The following is a 14,908-nucleotide window of genomic DNA, read 5'->3' as shown; positions in this document are numbered from 1 at the left end:
CTCTAGACATCAGTGATACTTATACTTAGAATTAAGATAAACAAAACAAACAACGAAAAAACTAAGACAAAGTTTAAGGCTCTATTTCCAAGTCAGACATGACATCTGTTCCTCTCAGGTAACAGCCAGCTCTACTGAGCATGCTTCAGAGACGGCCAGGTAACCTGAGCTAGACCCACTCATATACACGGTACGTGTTGCAGCACTACAGCAACCAGTAAATGATGGCTCTACAGCAGACAAGCACTACAGGTCATTCTGATGGATCATGTGAGTGGAGTGCACCATATCAGGAGCAGGGTTAAAACACTTGGTTAGGAACAGGTAAGGAACCTGCTAATGTTTTTAATGGATTTCTATGATGACGATCTGACAATGATCTTTTTTAAAATTAATATTTAGATGTTCAGATTAAGAAACCAAGCTGTAGTAGATGACACTGGAATAAAGGTATACAATTTGGTATTTGGTAAATACCAAATTGTAATTGGGTCACTAATAAGCTCTGTTAAAAGCATATTTTCCAAATGTTGTAACTGTCTAGTGAGTTGCCGTGACGATGGTGGGTCAAACTTATCCAAGGAGTCAGTCAACTAATAAGATGGGAAAAGTTTGAACTGGACTGAAACCTAATATCCCATGGTTAACATGTGTGTACCCTGACCATCACACTATCATAAGGCCTGGCGTGCTTCAGTGAAAGTCTCACTAATGTAGTTTCCAGGCAAGTTCGTAGTTTCTTCCCAGCACTTCATTAACCAGTGCAGTTCATCAGGAAATCTAGGCTATATTACCAGCTGGTAATGCCATTTTCAACTTAAACCAGCATGAGGTTGGCTTTACCTCAGGAGGTAGAGCAAGTTAGGTACTAATTGTGACTTCCTAATAATGTACTAACTAATCCAAAGGTCAGTGGTTTGATCCCTGATTGTTTCAGTCTGCATGGTCAAATATCCTGGATAAGATACTAAACCCCAAATTGTGTTTGTTGAAGTGTGACTGTTGGATAGAAAGATGGTAAACAGTGCTTGTATGAATGGGTGAATGAGACATAGACTAGAAAAGTGCCACATAAGAACGAATCCATTCAGTATTACCACTGAAGCTATGTTTGGCTGCTCCCTTTAATCATAAGGAGCCACCACAGCAGGTAGCTGTTTTGACTTGGCTGATTTTTGTTCCTCACACAAACCCAAAGAGATCTGTGTGCCTCCTCGGGATTGAACTGAGGGACCTTCAGACTGTTTTGTGAATGTATGAACCACTACGCTGTGACGTTGCTCAGTGATGTTTCACTAACAGCAGGCAGAAAATCTCTAAAGCAGATGTACTAGAAGCTGAACATCCTTAAAACAAAATAACACATCGACTTCAGGAGGCACAGACAGGCTCACTGCCCTCTCATTATAAATGGAGAATGAGTGGAATCTGTCTCCACCTTCAGGTTTCAGGGCGATCACATCTCCGCTGATCAAGTGCAGCAGCAGCTACACTTCCTCCTGAGGAAGAATAACATGGACCAGAAGCTGCTGCTGCTACTGTTCCTCAGTGTAGAGCAAGCTCTCCTACTGTGTGTTCTGATGTCTTATTATTTATATTTTGTTCCTGCACAGTAGATGTGGAGCATCCACAATTTCATTTTTTATGTACAAGGACAATAAAGGGCAGTTCTATTCTGTTCCACTACAAATGTATATTTGTCCTGGTCCTAGGTTCTTGCGTTTACTTATTATTACTGTTATTCTGTGCCTGAAGATTTAGATTACTATCTGATGATTGACTTTCTATCATACTGTTAATTCTGAGTGTCAGTTCTTGTTGTATTGTGTGAAGTCTGTTGGCTGTTTAGTTTCTATGAAATTTTGGCTACAAGTCTAGATTGCTTTACTGTTATGGTGTTCGGTCTGAGTTCTTTGTTTTCTGTCTCATCCACATGTGTCTTGTCAAGAGACAACAAAGAGACACAAAACAGCTTTAAAGAAATACAGTACACAAAAAAGAGATGCACCACAAAACAACTTTTTTTTTTGGCTGCTCCCTTGTCACAGCCGATCATCTGCCTCCATCTAACCCTATCCTCTATCAACAATTTCTGTTCCCCTTCACTACATCCATAAACTTTTTCAGAGGTCTTCCTCGTTTCCTCCTGCCTGGCATTTCCATCTTCAACATCCTTTGTCTAATATATCCACTTCCAACTCGAGTTTCTAACTCTGTCCCCAAACTGCTCACCCTGAGCTGTCCCTCTGATGATGTCCATCCTGGTCACTCTGTCACTTGCACGTCAGCCTCTTGTCTTTTTCTTAGAGCTACTGCCTCCAAACCCTGCATCATAGTAGGTCTCACTACTGTCTTGTAAACCTTCCCTTTCTTGCTGCTATCCTTTTGACACAAATCCCCCTGACACCATCTCCACCTACTCCACTCTGCCTACACTCTCTTCTTCACCTCTTGTGTACTGTCTGTTGCTGTGGATAGTTGACCCCAGATATTTAAAGTTGTCTACCCTCACTCCTCTATTCCTAGGAGCTTCACTGTTACACCTGTCTCCCAGGTGTCTACTGTCTCTTCAGTAGTATTAAGACGAACTATAATGTCAGTTAAAACAGTTCCCTACAAAAGAAAGCTATGCAAAAGAACAACAGTGTCGAGACTCACAAAAATGGGGCAACATGACAGAGACAAAAGAGATTAACGTGACACACAAAGATGCATGAAATGACAACAAAGAGACTTGATGTGATGAAAAACAGACACAAAACAACTACCAAGAAATTCAAAATCACTATGTAAAAATGCACGAGATCAGAGTGCAGCTGTACATTTACAACAGTGAAAAAAGAGCTTAGTGAAGATGGAAGCTCCACATTGAGTTCAGTGTTAATAAAACATAATGCTTAAATAGCTCTTAAATCAGGTTTAAGTGGTGCTTAGACGTTATTGTTTCAACCAGCAGTGCTGTCTGCGCTAGGAATAAACTGCAAAATGCGTTTCTTGTATAGGAGATAAAAGTCTGCCGGGTTGAAATATAATTGCACTCTGTAATGAATGTGTTGTCTTGCTGGTCAATCTGATGAGCCATTCTGCTTTATGGTTATTGTGGAGTAGCTTACATTTGTTTATCACCAGAGAAAAGTCCATTAGTAAAAGAGCTTCAGCAGAAACATGATAGGCCTCATTTGGCTACAATGTCGAGCTGTTATCCATCAGTCAGCCTCCTCTGGGGACAAACTCTATCTCCCCAGTGCTGCCTAACACACAAGTACACATGGTGATGCATTACCATTTAGCTTTATTTGTTTGCTTAGCAACAGAGAGCAAACGTGTACTTGGTGATTATTTTCAGTCTGTGAAAACACCTATGAAGACGTCTGTATGTGTTTTATTCATGATGTCACTCATTCGTCTGCAGTACTTGTGTGTTGTTCTTTTCAGGAAGCTGCAGGCTAAGGTCCACACTCAGCCATGCAGGTCTGACTACACAAGATGGGTGATTATGGTGTTTTTACAGTGATACAATTACGTCTTTTTGTAGGACAAACGGATGATAATGGCGATACGGATAAAGCTGTATCAGGTTACGACCCTGTGGAAGAGAGGCCTCATCATCACTGCACTGTAACACAACATGTACAGTGAGTAGTACACATGGTTTTCTTGCATCGCAGAGGCCCACTGCAGGCAGTTAAGATTATGCAAATTTCTTTTCAGATATTTTGCTGATGTTGTTGCTGCTAGTCATCAGCGCCCAGCGCATGTCCCAAGTCCCGTTGTGTCCTGCTTCCTGTATGGTTTGTTCTGAGGATGCTGTCATCTGCCAAAGACTGACTAAAATTATAGGTAAAAAAAATATGCCCTCTATAACTGAAAGCTGAGCCTAAATAAGTGCATAGTCCTACTGTACGGTAGTCATATGAAAAACGTTATTTGTCAGTATTCAGAGCTGAAGACAGCAAAACACGAGAGAAAAGGAACTAACAAAATAAAGGAGAAAGTAACTAAACAGGTAAACACTGAACACAGACATGAAGGATTAACAATCGAATAAGAGGGTACTGGGATATGGAGGACTGGGAGAGTTACGTTACACTGAAATAAAGCATTTCATGCTTTAATAATCAATTGTAAATTAATAAAATAATTTGATTACTTTTTGATTATGTTTGTTTTTTTTAAAAAATATCCATTATATGGTAATTTAATGGACAAAAACACAAGGAAGTTTGATTAGTTTCCAAGTTTATTTGTGAAAGCAGACATTAGCTTACTAAAAACGGTAGAATTAAACCCGATTCTTTGATCCCCTTGATAGAACAGAGAAAACCCGACTCAGAGTGGTCAAAACATTTATAATTTTTTATTCAATCATCTTCCGGAAGAGAGAGCCCTGCACAGCCCATAGCCAGCTGCAGAATCTCTAACATTAGAAGCTCAGCCTGTGTCTCATATAGTGTTATTTTGGTACTTCACACGTCACACAGTTTCAATACAAACAACTCCTTATATGTCAGTAGCTTCCTCTTTTTCTGTCTAACTTCCTCTATTTATTAATATGCGTGTACAGCTGCACACGGACTTCCTGTTTTTCAGTCTGGCTGAGCACTTAGTTTGTGAGTCAAAAGTGCCCTTGGTTTACAAGCCTTCATTACTAAAATACATAAAACCATATAATCAGCAAATAAGCATTAAGAATATATATATATATATATTTATTTATTTCTTAACAGTAGCTAGCTAGTACCCCCATATCACAAACTAACACAAGCCTACAAGGGTAGGGCTACCTGGAGTGATGCTAATGTTACGTGGTACTTTCGTGTTACCTTCCGCAATTCGTAATTCATAATACTAATTTGCAAATGGATTGACTAATACATATTTTATTGCACAATGCATTATAAAATGACAAAATGTAATAATAATAAAATCAATCCTTAAAGCTCAAAGAAACACAAAAGCCAGTATTGCAAAATATAAACTAAAGAAAACCAACAGAATTTGACATTACTAAAAACTGTCATATATTACACTTTTTTATAAGCTTATGATGTAGCATAATGCAAAATGTACCACTTTAATGTGGTACATTTACTTCTTATGTATGTAACCGAAAGGCACTAATATGCTGATGATGTTGTGTGTTTTTGTATGCCTTGACCAGTTGCTCCGAATACCACACAGGCTCTGCTGCTAACAGAAGGCTCAATTTCTACAGTTCCGCCTGCCTCACTGTCTGAGCTGAGCAACATTACAGTCATTGGTGAGTAAACTGGTGAGTTCTGAGAATTGCAAAACAGCAACAATAGTGGTAAGACAAGTTGATTCTGTTCACGGGGGGCATGTTCTGATATGTTCTGATTTAGGACCTGGGTGGCTTGGGGATAGAAGCTCCTCTTGAGTCTCTCTGTTCTTGCCCGTATGGTATGGAACCTTCTGCCTGATTGCAGAAGTTTGAACAGTTTATTGAAGGATGGGACGGGTCCTTCAAAGTAAAGCAAAGTTAGTTTAACCCTGGAGAACCCATGGGGTCAGATCCGACACCACTGGTTTACTAGGGAACCCATGGGGTCAAATTTGACCCCATGGGTTCTCCAGGGTTAAATAGTGAATCAAAAAGCAGCCACAATGGTCAAGAGGGGTATTTGAAGGTAGCAAGCAAAAGCTTCTAATGCAGCTTTTCATATTCATTCTATGATAAATTTTGCCTCTCAAATTTACAAAAAATAAAGACTCGAGACTAACTACACACAAGCAAGGCAATTAGTCTTGCTTGTGTTACATGTTCCCTCTTAGTACAGCCTTTAACTTTTGATCCATAGAGGTCAGTGTGCCAAACCCTTTTGCTAGATGAAATAGAGTTACTTTTAAAACTTTGACCCACTAAACTTCAGAAGAAAGTCCTCTGCACCATTAAAATACTGCAAAGCAATGGCAGATGACAGACAGAAAAAGAACAAAAGAAGGGAAATTGTCCTTTTCTTTTTTTAGAAACAATAGCATAGCCAGGCAACAGGACATCTTTCACTTTTTAGATGCATTAAAACATTTAGACTCCCGGTTTTATAGTGTTCAAATGTATTTCTCCCTGCTGATCATCCAGGTTTGAGTCATAACAACATCTCAGAACTTGGTAAAGAGTCCTTCAGAAATCTGCCCTTCCTCCGCACATTACTGCTGGACCACAACCTCCTGAACAGTGAGTCTCTACAGGGTGGAGCTCTGATGAATCTAACCCAGCTACAGGTCCTTACCTTGGGCCATAATATCATTAGCACGGTAGGTACCTTTGCTGGGGAAAATGCTACTATTTGCAACAGTAGCATTTTCAGTTGAGAGATTTTACAGTTAAGTGATTACTTCATTAATCAGGGATAGTAAGTCATGGAAAAGATGGATGTAGCCGTTGTCACTTTACCAGCTGAAGGCTCGAGCTGAACATCTTAGTTTTTTGAAGACCTGATGTGACTAACTCATCATATATGGTGAAGCATATCCTCCTTTTCTCCTTCTGGACACCTATGGGGACAGTAATGAGCAAAATGAGCATCATATTGTATTCAGCAAAAATTGAAACCAGAGATAGAAGTCACAAATGATGAGTAAAGTGTTTACTGAGGTAATAGAGCAAGGCTGCCCAGGGTAATCTTCCTATGGAAGCTGAACCTTTTTCTACCTGCTGGCATTTAGAAAGAAGATAACCTTTATATAAAACATAGACAGTAAAACCAAATACTATGTGCAGATGGTAGTAGATGTTTATCGTCTTCCACAACGTTTCTTGTGCATTTAAAGAACATACAGCATTTTAAGTTTTGGGACTAAATACATGAAGTAGGAATCAACTCTGTGTTGCTGTGTAGATCCAGGGTGGCTGGTTTAAAGGTGCCAAGGCTCTGCAGAGTCTTACACTGGAGGGAAACCTGCTCACCAGCTTAGATTCTCGTTCCTTCCCTCTAAATGACCTCAGAGAACTCAGGAATCTGGATCTGTCAGATAATCTGATTGAGCATGTGGAGAGAAACAGGTAAGAAGTTAATATTACAATGTTTATTTATTTCCTTCCTTTAAAAGAAATAAAGGACCTTCACCAAACCTAATGTAATATATATATAACCCTCTGTGTCTTAGTTTCCGTGGCTTGGTGAGCCTGACGACTCTGGATCTTTCCAGAAACCGCCTGAGTTCTGCTCCTGTGGATGCTTTTTCTTACCTCACCTGGCTGACAAATCTCAACCTGGACCTCAACTCATGGAACTGCTCCTGTCAGCTGCTGGAGCTCGCCGACTTCCTGTCCACCTTCATCCAACAACCTGACAAGGTACAGGAACTCCCCCCACTAAACCTACGTCCACTCACCAGTACAACCTGAACTGACTTAAATCTTTTCTCTTTCTATTTGTGCTGATCTCAGATCCTCTACAATGGCCGTAGGATGGTTTGTGCGAGCGCTGACAACCCAGCTGTAACCACAGTGCTGGAGCTGACCGATGCCAATTGTGTCCCGTCCAATCAGAACATCACAGTGCATATAGAGCCAAGAGCCAGCGTAACGCCTCAGTTGTATGCTCGAGATCTAGCCATCACTGCAGTCATCTGCTTTATTGGTGAGAATGATAAACAACACAGGATAAAAGAACAATGATTTAACTCTTAGACGTTAATGAAAGAATAAGAAAAGAGGAGTATTAGATGGAGAATCATAAGCACAGAACACCCAGCTGAAGCAACACAGTTCTAAATGATCAACATTCGAAAATAAAAACAGGAGAAAAATACACTGCAGAACCTTTAATACCCAATCATACTCATTCTCCTGTGCTTCAGGTGGCGTTGGCTTGACTCTGCTGATAGTTCTGATTTACTATCAAGTGTCTCGAAAGAAAAAAATGAAAGAAAGTAAAAGACTGAAAGAGCAAGAAGGAGGAAGCAGCAGCACAGCTAACCACCGTGTTAATCACCTCGATGTTAGAGAGAGGAGGAGGGATGTTTTCTTGCAAGAAAACAGCAGGCAGCAGTGGAACAAGGACGCCGTGACTTTGGACACATGGGCAAATGAACCCAGAGACCAGTTTAGATTTAGAACTGATGAGAACGGTGGCTGTTTCAGCTGTGCTGACTGCAGCAGTGATGCACCACAGCTGAACCCAATGAGAAGAGAAAACAGGATGAATGGAGGGATTGAGGCAGAGGTGGACAAAGAAAGGAGAAAAATAAGAAGGATACCCGACGAGGAGGGGAAAAGGACAGAAGTTCAGCATAGAATCTTGAACAGGGACACCCCTAACAAGTTTGTTTTTCAAGAAAATACAAATTCATCTTCTTATCCACAGAGTGAAGCCTTTAATCAGAGAGCAGAGATCCTGCCAGCCCGGAAGAACGGCAGAAATGTGAACAATCACAGGACACACGCAGAAGTAAAGATTAAAGGATATGAGAGTTTACGCTGTGAAAGTTGTCACAGGACATACAGAGCAGAGCAGGACATGAGACAACGGAAGATTGGGACCAATCCAGGAGACTTTGCTTTCCCTAATGGCTTCTCTTCTCAGTACAGGCTGAATGAAAGCGGAAGGAATGCTCATAACCACTCTGACATGATGAAGAACACAGAGTTGAGAAAAGTAATCAGAAATGTGTCGTTTGATCTGCAGAGTTCAAGAACCCTGGAGGAAGGAAACAGTCAAATTGAGGACAAGAGAGAGGAGGACGTAATAAGAGACAAAAGAAAGAGAAGAGAAAAGAGGCAGAAAGTTCAGTCCAGCCGGTTGGTGAAGGTCAAACTAAACTTGAATCCACTAAGAAAAAGCAAAGTCCATCCAAGGAAGAAAAATGAGCAGGGTCCTTTGGAGAAAAGCAGCTCCAAGAAAAGCAAAGAAAAAAGAAAGGATGGAAAAGAACGTGAGGAGAAGGAAGAAAAAGGAAAGTCTAGCAAGAAAAAAATTGGAAAATCCTCCAAGATTGAGACATCGGCTGAGGTTGGAATCAAGGAAGAAGAGGTCGGAGGAGAGGAAGGACAGAAAAGCCAAACACCCTCTGAAAAAACAATTTCCAAAAGTGATAACAATGACCAGAAAAGTACAGAAGACAGTAGATACCCAGAGAACAACCAGTCTGTGCAAAGCAGCAGTGCTGCTGACCAATCAGGGTCCACTATTGTTAGTGGACATGGGCAAAGTCTGCTGGGTAATAAGTATCAAGGAACTGGCCTGACTCTGGGTAGTGCTCAGCATTCGTCTACCAACCTCTCACTGCTTGGCTCAGCTGGCTCACAGCTAAGCGGCAGCAGCCTCTCTCTTCCAGGGGGGAACTTTCTGCTCAGCACCTTGGCCTCAGGATCAAATTTGCTGTTCCCCAGAGGTCCAGCTCCTAGTATAGCATTCAGTGGGCCTAACGTGGCTCCAAGCAGTGCTCCAGACATGCTTATTAGAGAAGCTGCAGGGGGAGTTCTGTCTGCTGCTAACCCTTTACATGCAAGTGCAACACCTCAGACCGGAGGAGCTCCCTTGAACTTAGCAGCAAACCCAGGTGTTAATCCTGCAGTTGTCCAGTCCCCCTCTCAGAGCCAAATGCTTCCTGACAGTGCTCCTCTTGTAGCCATGCCAAAACCTGAACTAGTGCAGGGACAAGTCATTCAGAATGCAGGACTGCATGAGCTATCTGTTGAACCTCAAACATCCATGACCAAAGAGAACCTCCCTGCCTCGCAGGATTGTATGTCTGAAGTTGCCCCCAAAAGACTCGAACCAGCGAGCACAGTGGAGAATATATCAATTAGTAACAGTCAGGCAGAGACTGGGAATGTATCTGTTGGTACAATAGCTGGTATATCAGTAGGGGGTGTGGCTCAAACTGAGGTGCCTGCAGTGGAAAGGTCTGGAGCCAGCATGCAGGAGGCAGGCGTATCAGGTGTGCCCGGTATATCCACAGAGAGTGAATCCTCCACAGCAGCTGCTCTGCTGCAGCAAGAGTACCTGCCTGAGGAAGGAGGCTCCCCCTCCCTCAGGAGGAAGCTGAGACTGGTGCTTCCTGAGAAGACATCCAGCCGTCCTCTCACTGCTCTGGAGAGGAAAATACGTTAGAAGCTAACTCAGTATTTAAACTACTTTTTATCTGAGTAAAAGGAGCTAATGTTACTACTGAATCATTTTGAGATTTAGAGGATTTCATAGTGTTTATTTTTTATCAATTAGTATTTTTGCATTTTAAAATCATTCATGGCCTTTGAAGCAGCATTTGAATAAAATTACATCACATGAAAACCATTTAGTGGCTTTGCTGCAGCTTTCTGTCGTTCCTCACAATCTTCATCTACAGATGGTATTTCCTTGTGTGTTGTGACAGTATAGTTAAAAATGACGACATTTATTCGTGGACATGAAGCACAGTTTCATGTAAGGCGGAGCTGTTGCTTAGTTCAGCTGCTAACTTACAACAGCCATTCACACATTTGAGGTTATAATTGCTCGAGTAGTACAGTAAGTTCTACGGTAAATACAGTAGTGAAATAAAGACAACATCTTTCAGTGATCTGAGGACTAAAACACTGTAACTTTGACCTTTATGCAGATTGCAGCAGGTTTCTGGGGTTTTGGTGTGCATGCAGGATTGGGTTTCAGTTTTGGCCCTAGGGTGGCTGTTTGCAGAGGATTAGGTTTCCTGGTCACACTGCAGAGCTCTACATGCTACCTACACAGGGGTCCATTTACTGTCTGAGCTTTCCTCCTCCCGTGAGTCACTGTGATACATTATACTGTCGAACGTCACTATCTTGTTAATGTTGTTCATGGATATGATCACAGAGAAGGTGTCTGTGGTCCTGATTCTTAGACGGCATTGCATTTCTAAGAACAATAACTTTATTTGTATATCTGTTTTTAAAACACACAGTTTAAAAAAAAGTGCTTCACAGATTGGATAGAAGCACGTGTTAATAATAAGTGTACATTTAAACACACAAATACTTACATTAACTGCTGCATGCACACTTCAACACACATATAAGAAGAATGAGAGCCAAAAATTAAAGATGAGGGTAAAGGTAACTTATAAAAACACTTTTTTAATACAAACCAAACATTGAGCTGACCTGATAAGGCAGAGGAGGGCTGTTCCGAAGTTTTGGAGCTCCAACCTAAAAATTGTGGTCACAAAAAATTCATTTCACTTCAGTTTTATTTATATAGTACCAAAGAGAAAAAATGGCAACAATCAAACAACCCCCTCTGAGCAAGCACTTGGTGATAGCGGGGAGAAAAAAAACTCCTTTTTAAAAAGAAGAAATCAGACTCAGGGAGGGGCAGCTTTGGGTGAGGAAAAGAAGACAGGGCAAAAGACATACTGTGGAATAATATCTAACGATTAAATGCAGAGTGGTGAATAAACACACAATGAATTAAAACAAAGTGAGTGAAGAAAGCCTAGACCTAGTGCAGTTTAAGTAAGGGAAGATTCAGGGTTACCTAATACAGTATAAGCTTTATCAAAAAGGAAAGTTTGATCTTAGAAGTAGATCCAAACTAGGAGCTGGTTCCACACAGCGCTGCTTCCCATTATACTTAAAAACCCAGAGCGGGAACCACAAGTAAGCCTGTAGTCTGTTAGCAAAGTGGGGTGATATGGTACTATGAGGTCTTTAAGATAAGATGGGGCCTGATTATTAGATTAACACGGAGCCAATGAAGAGAAGTTATCATGGGACAACTATCTTTCTAGTCCGTGTCAGTACACTTGTTGTAGCACTTTGGATCAATTGAAAGCTTTTCTGGGAGTTTATAGGACACCCTGATAATAATGAACTAGAGTAGTCCAGCTTAGAAGTAATAAATACAATTAGTAGCATTTTAGCATCTGTTGTTTGTAATGTGTTTGTAATTTTAGAGATACTGCAAAATGCAAGAAAGCAGTCCTACATATTTGCTTAATTCAAAGGTATTGAAAGACAAAAACCTCAAAGATTTCTCACAGTGTTTCTGGAGGCCAAGTAATGCCACCCAGAGTAAGTATTTGGTTTCTAAGATTTCTAGGGCTGAGTACAAATACCTCAGTTTGATCTGAATTTAGGAGCAGCTTGTTAATTTGTAACACACCTAGATGGAGAAAGATTTTTACAAAGGTAAGGACTTTTCAGCAAGCAAACTTTATAAACAGGCTATAAAAAGCCTATTTTAATGTCCTAATTCTTTGTAGAGCTTTCAAAACAGATATTGGATTGATATATGATGTGTTGCTGAATTATATATATTGCATAAAAACATACTACTACTACAAAGTTTGGTATGGTTTTGTACAGGCTAAACTGGTTAGCTGGCAGTAGCAGTGTAGTTTGCAGTGATGCACTATGGTGGGCTGATGCATAGCATGCTGTGGTGTTTAATGTAATCATTACATCAAGAGTAAAACATGTATATTTGAGGTCATGATGCTGATTAGATTCACTCACAGACTCCCTTTCATACTAGCTTCCTTAGTGTCCAGGGGATGGAAATCAGCCATAGAGCTTGTGAAACATCTGCTTATATGTTGTTGAATTCAGTGGGGTTGATCCTCAAAACACAGTGAATATCAGAGTAGCAGCACAGGCCAGCTGATTGCAGCCTTACACAAAGGAAAATTGACTGAAAGTCACAAAACAACTCATGAAACATTTTTCTATGCATGTCTTCTCTCCCAGCTGCACCACAACACCTGACTTTAGGGCTCCCCCTTAGGGATACACCCTGGACAGGTTGCCAGGATGTTGCAGCATATAACTATATAATGTATAAGTAACATGAAGCTATGCACCAATAGATTTTTTTTTTCTTCAAAAAATCATCTCTTTTCTTACATTGGTCTGTTTCCCATTACATCCCATGTAACTCTTTTACTTTCCAAAAGTAGAGTAACACACTGCAGCCCCCCCCCCCCCCCCAACCATTCAACATATTTCTAGTTGTATGCACACTATTTTATTCACTCCACTACTTCACAGCTAAATCTGGTGCTTTTCCAACAAAATCAGCTTAGATGACGTGACGATGATGGATTTAGGGATAGTGTAATAACACCGGGAAATGTATGACATATAAGAAGTGGTTGCAGTCCTTGCCTGTGGTTGTTAGGGGGCAGTGTGTACCTGCACACACAAACGGAGGCACCCTTTCAGCAGCTGCACTTTTGATTTATGACTCACTTTGGAGACATAATTATAACAGAGGGGAAAATACCTAATTTGCTAGAGTTAGGGGCCTGAGTGTTGAATTTGAACTCATTTTACCAAAAAGACAAAGGCTGACAGGAGAGAATGAAACCATTTAACATTTGATATGATCTTCTAAAATATCAAAATGTCAAATGTACACAGGTTTATATTCTGTGGAGGGGGAGGTTTCCCTCAGTATAAAGGTTTAACACTTATGATAGACCAAAGATGGTGTTGTGGGCAAAAATTATTCTTTTTCAAGGTACCAAAACAGATCTGGACTGGACTCCAGATACCCCCCAAACAGGTAACCTGTTTGGTTTTCTCTTCACCACTTTCTCTCTTTAGAAACCATGATGGCTTCGCCATAGAGTACAGAATAAGTCCAGAACAAATCAAAAACCCAGAACACTACCACAGTAAAACGCTATACAAATACAGGCCATTTACCATTTACAGTAAGTGCAATGATCTAGCAACAACTGAGGACCTAGTAGCAGGAGAGTAATCAAATTGCACTCAGGTAGATCATTACTTAACTGTTTCCAGGTGCATCAACAAGGAAGGTAGGAGAGCCAGCAAGACCTTGCCGCTGAAACAAACAAGCAGAGTTACAACAAACACACATGCACACCACAGAAGAGAGAAGCGTTCGAGCATAAGGTGGAGAAACGGTAGAAAACGATGGTAAACACAGGAGGACAAGGAGACCATGACGTACCCCCTACCCCACCCCTCAACAATAAGAGGCTCCAGATGACCTAACCTGGCTTGTTGGAATGCCTACGTTGAAAATCTCTAACCAAGGAGGCATCCTTGACTGTGGAACCAAAGTCCTCTCCTCTGGCAGATATCCTTTCCAATCAACTATCCGGTCTTTAAGTGATGACATGACAAATCCTGCTTCCGGGCCCAAACTACCCTGTGTTTAATAAGGCCTTTGTGTTTTTAATATGTTTTAATGCTTTGTATCTTGTTCTATTTAATCTCAACAGTGAGCACAGTCAGTGATCACTGTCGGCCTCTCTCGGTTTTTATTACCTCTATTCATTTTAAAGCTCAGTTTTTAAAATCTTATGATGTAACTACAGCCCATGCAGCAGTATATTAATGACTAACCTCGTATTGTGGATGGATTATCTCAGTTGTTCTCGTGACTCAAGTTCGGTCCGTTTACAGCATCCTGTCATGCGATTGCATTTGTTTGTAACCATCGGGAACCCTCGCGTTAACTTTTATCGGGTGGGAAAAAGTTAGCGTTCATCCTCCAGCTTCACTGTTTTAATTATGCTAACATAGCTGTGTCACTAGCGATCATGTACTAGCTAGCCTAACTTCAGTAACTCTACAAATGTCACTGCTGTTTACTTTACTGTCTTCATTTATGTTGAAAGTGATAGCAGAGCTACAGTATACGTCTTAATTTGTTTCGAAAATCCCTCAGTCAGAACATGGTATATTATATTTAGATGGAAACTAGCGAGCTAACTATATTTTGTTGTTCAGTTGCTGTGAGAGGGCAACTCTTGGCCCAATCAAAACTGAAGTTGGGGAAACCGTCCTTTGAGAGTGTTAAATGCTTTTGATGGGCTGCAGCATTCCATGACTCGTGAGAGGTAGGGCAAGTCTACCGAAATCTCTGAACTTCCAGTAAGTTAGGAAACCCTATGAAGTGTTGCAACTGTTTGACTTGTGGGGTCTGGCCACTCCATCACTGCTTGAACCTTG

At 40.9% G+C, this 14,908-nt stretch overlaps 1 protein-coding gene across 1 annotated transcript; it reads left to right on the top strand.

Annotated features, from left to right (window-relative positions):
- The first annotated feature begins 251 nt into the window (after positions 1-251).
- Positions 252-10,119, top strand: lrrc53 (leucine rich repeat containing 53). Its single transcript, XM_026148483.1, has 9 exons — positions 252-324; positions 3,536-3,635; positions 3,712-3,840; positions 5,162-5,260; positions 6,101-6,276; positions 6,861-7,024; positions 7,129-7,318; positions 7,412-7,604; positions 7,825-10,119. The coding sequence occupies exons 2-9, from the start codon at positions 3,629-3,631 to the stop codon at positions 10,077-10,079; spliced, it is 3,213 nt and encodes a 1,070-aa protein (XP_026004268.1). The 5' UTR covers positions 252-324; positions 3,536-3,628; the 3' UTR covers positions 10,080-10,119.
- The last annotated feature ends 4,789 nt before the right edge of the window (positions 10,120-14,908 follow it).

Source organism: Astatotilapia calliptera, chromosome 18, assembly GCF_900246225.1.
Source record: "Astatotilapia calliptera chromosome 18, fAstCal1.2, whole genome shotgun sequence".
Lineage (NCBI taxonomy): Eukaryota > Metazoa > Chordata > Actinopteri > Cichliformes > Cichlidae > Astatotilapia > Astatotilapia calliptera.
Note: the sequence above shows the minus strand (reverse complement) of the source record. Positions and strands in the feature narration are given on the sequence as shown.

Coding starts and splice junctions, on each gene's coding strand:
- lrrc53 (XM_026148483.1), top strand. Junction 7,025..7,128: donor GAGCATGTGGAGAGAAACAG/GTAAGAAGTTAA, acceptor TCTGTGTCTTAG/TTTCCGTGGCTTGGTGAGCC. Junction 7,605..7,824: donor TGCAGTCATCTGCTTTATTG/GTGAGAATGATA, acceptor CCTGTGCTTCAG/GTGGCGTTGGCTTGACTCTG.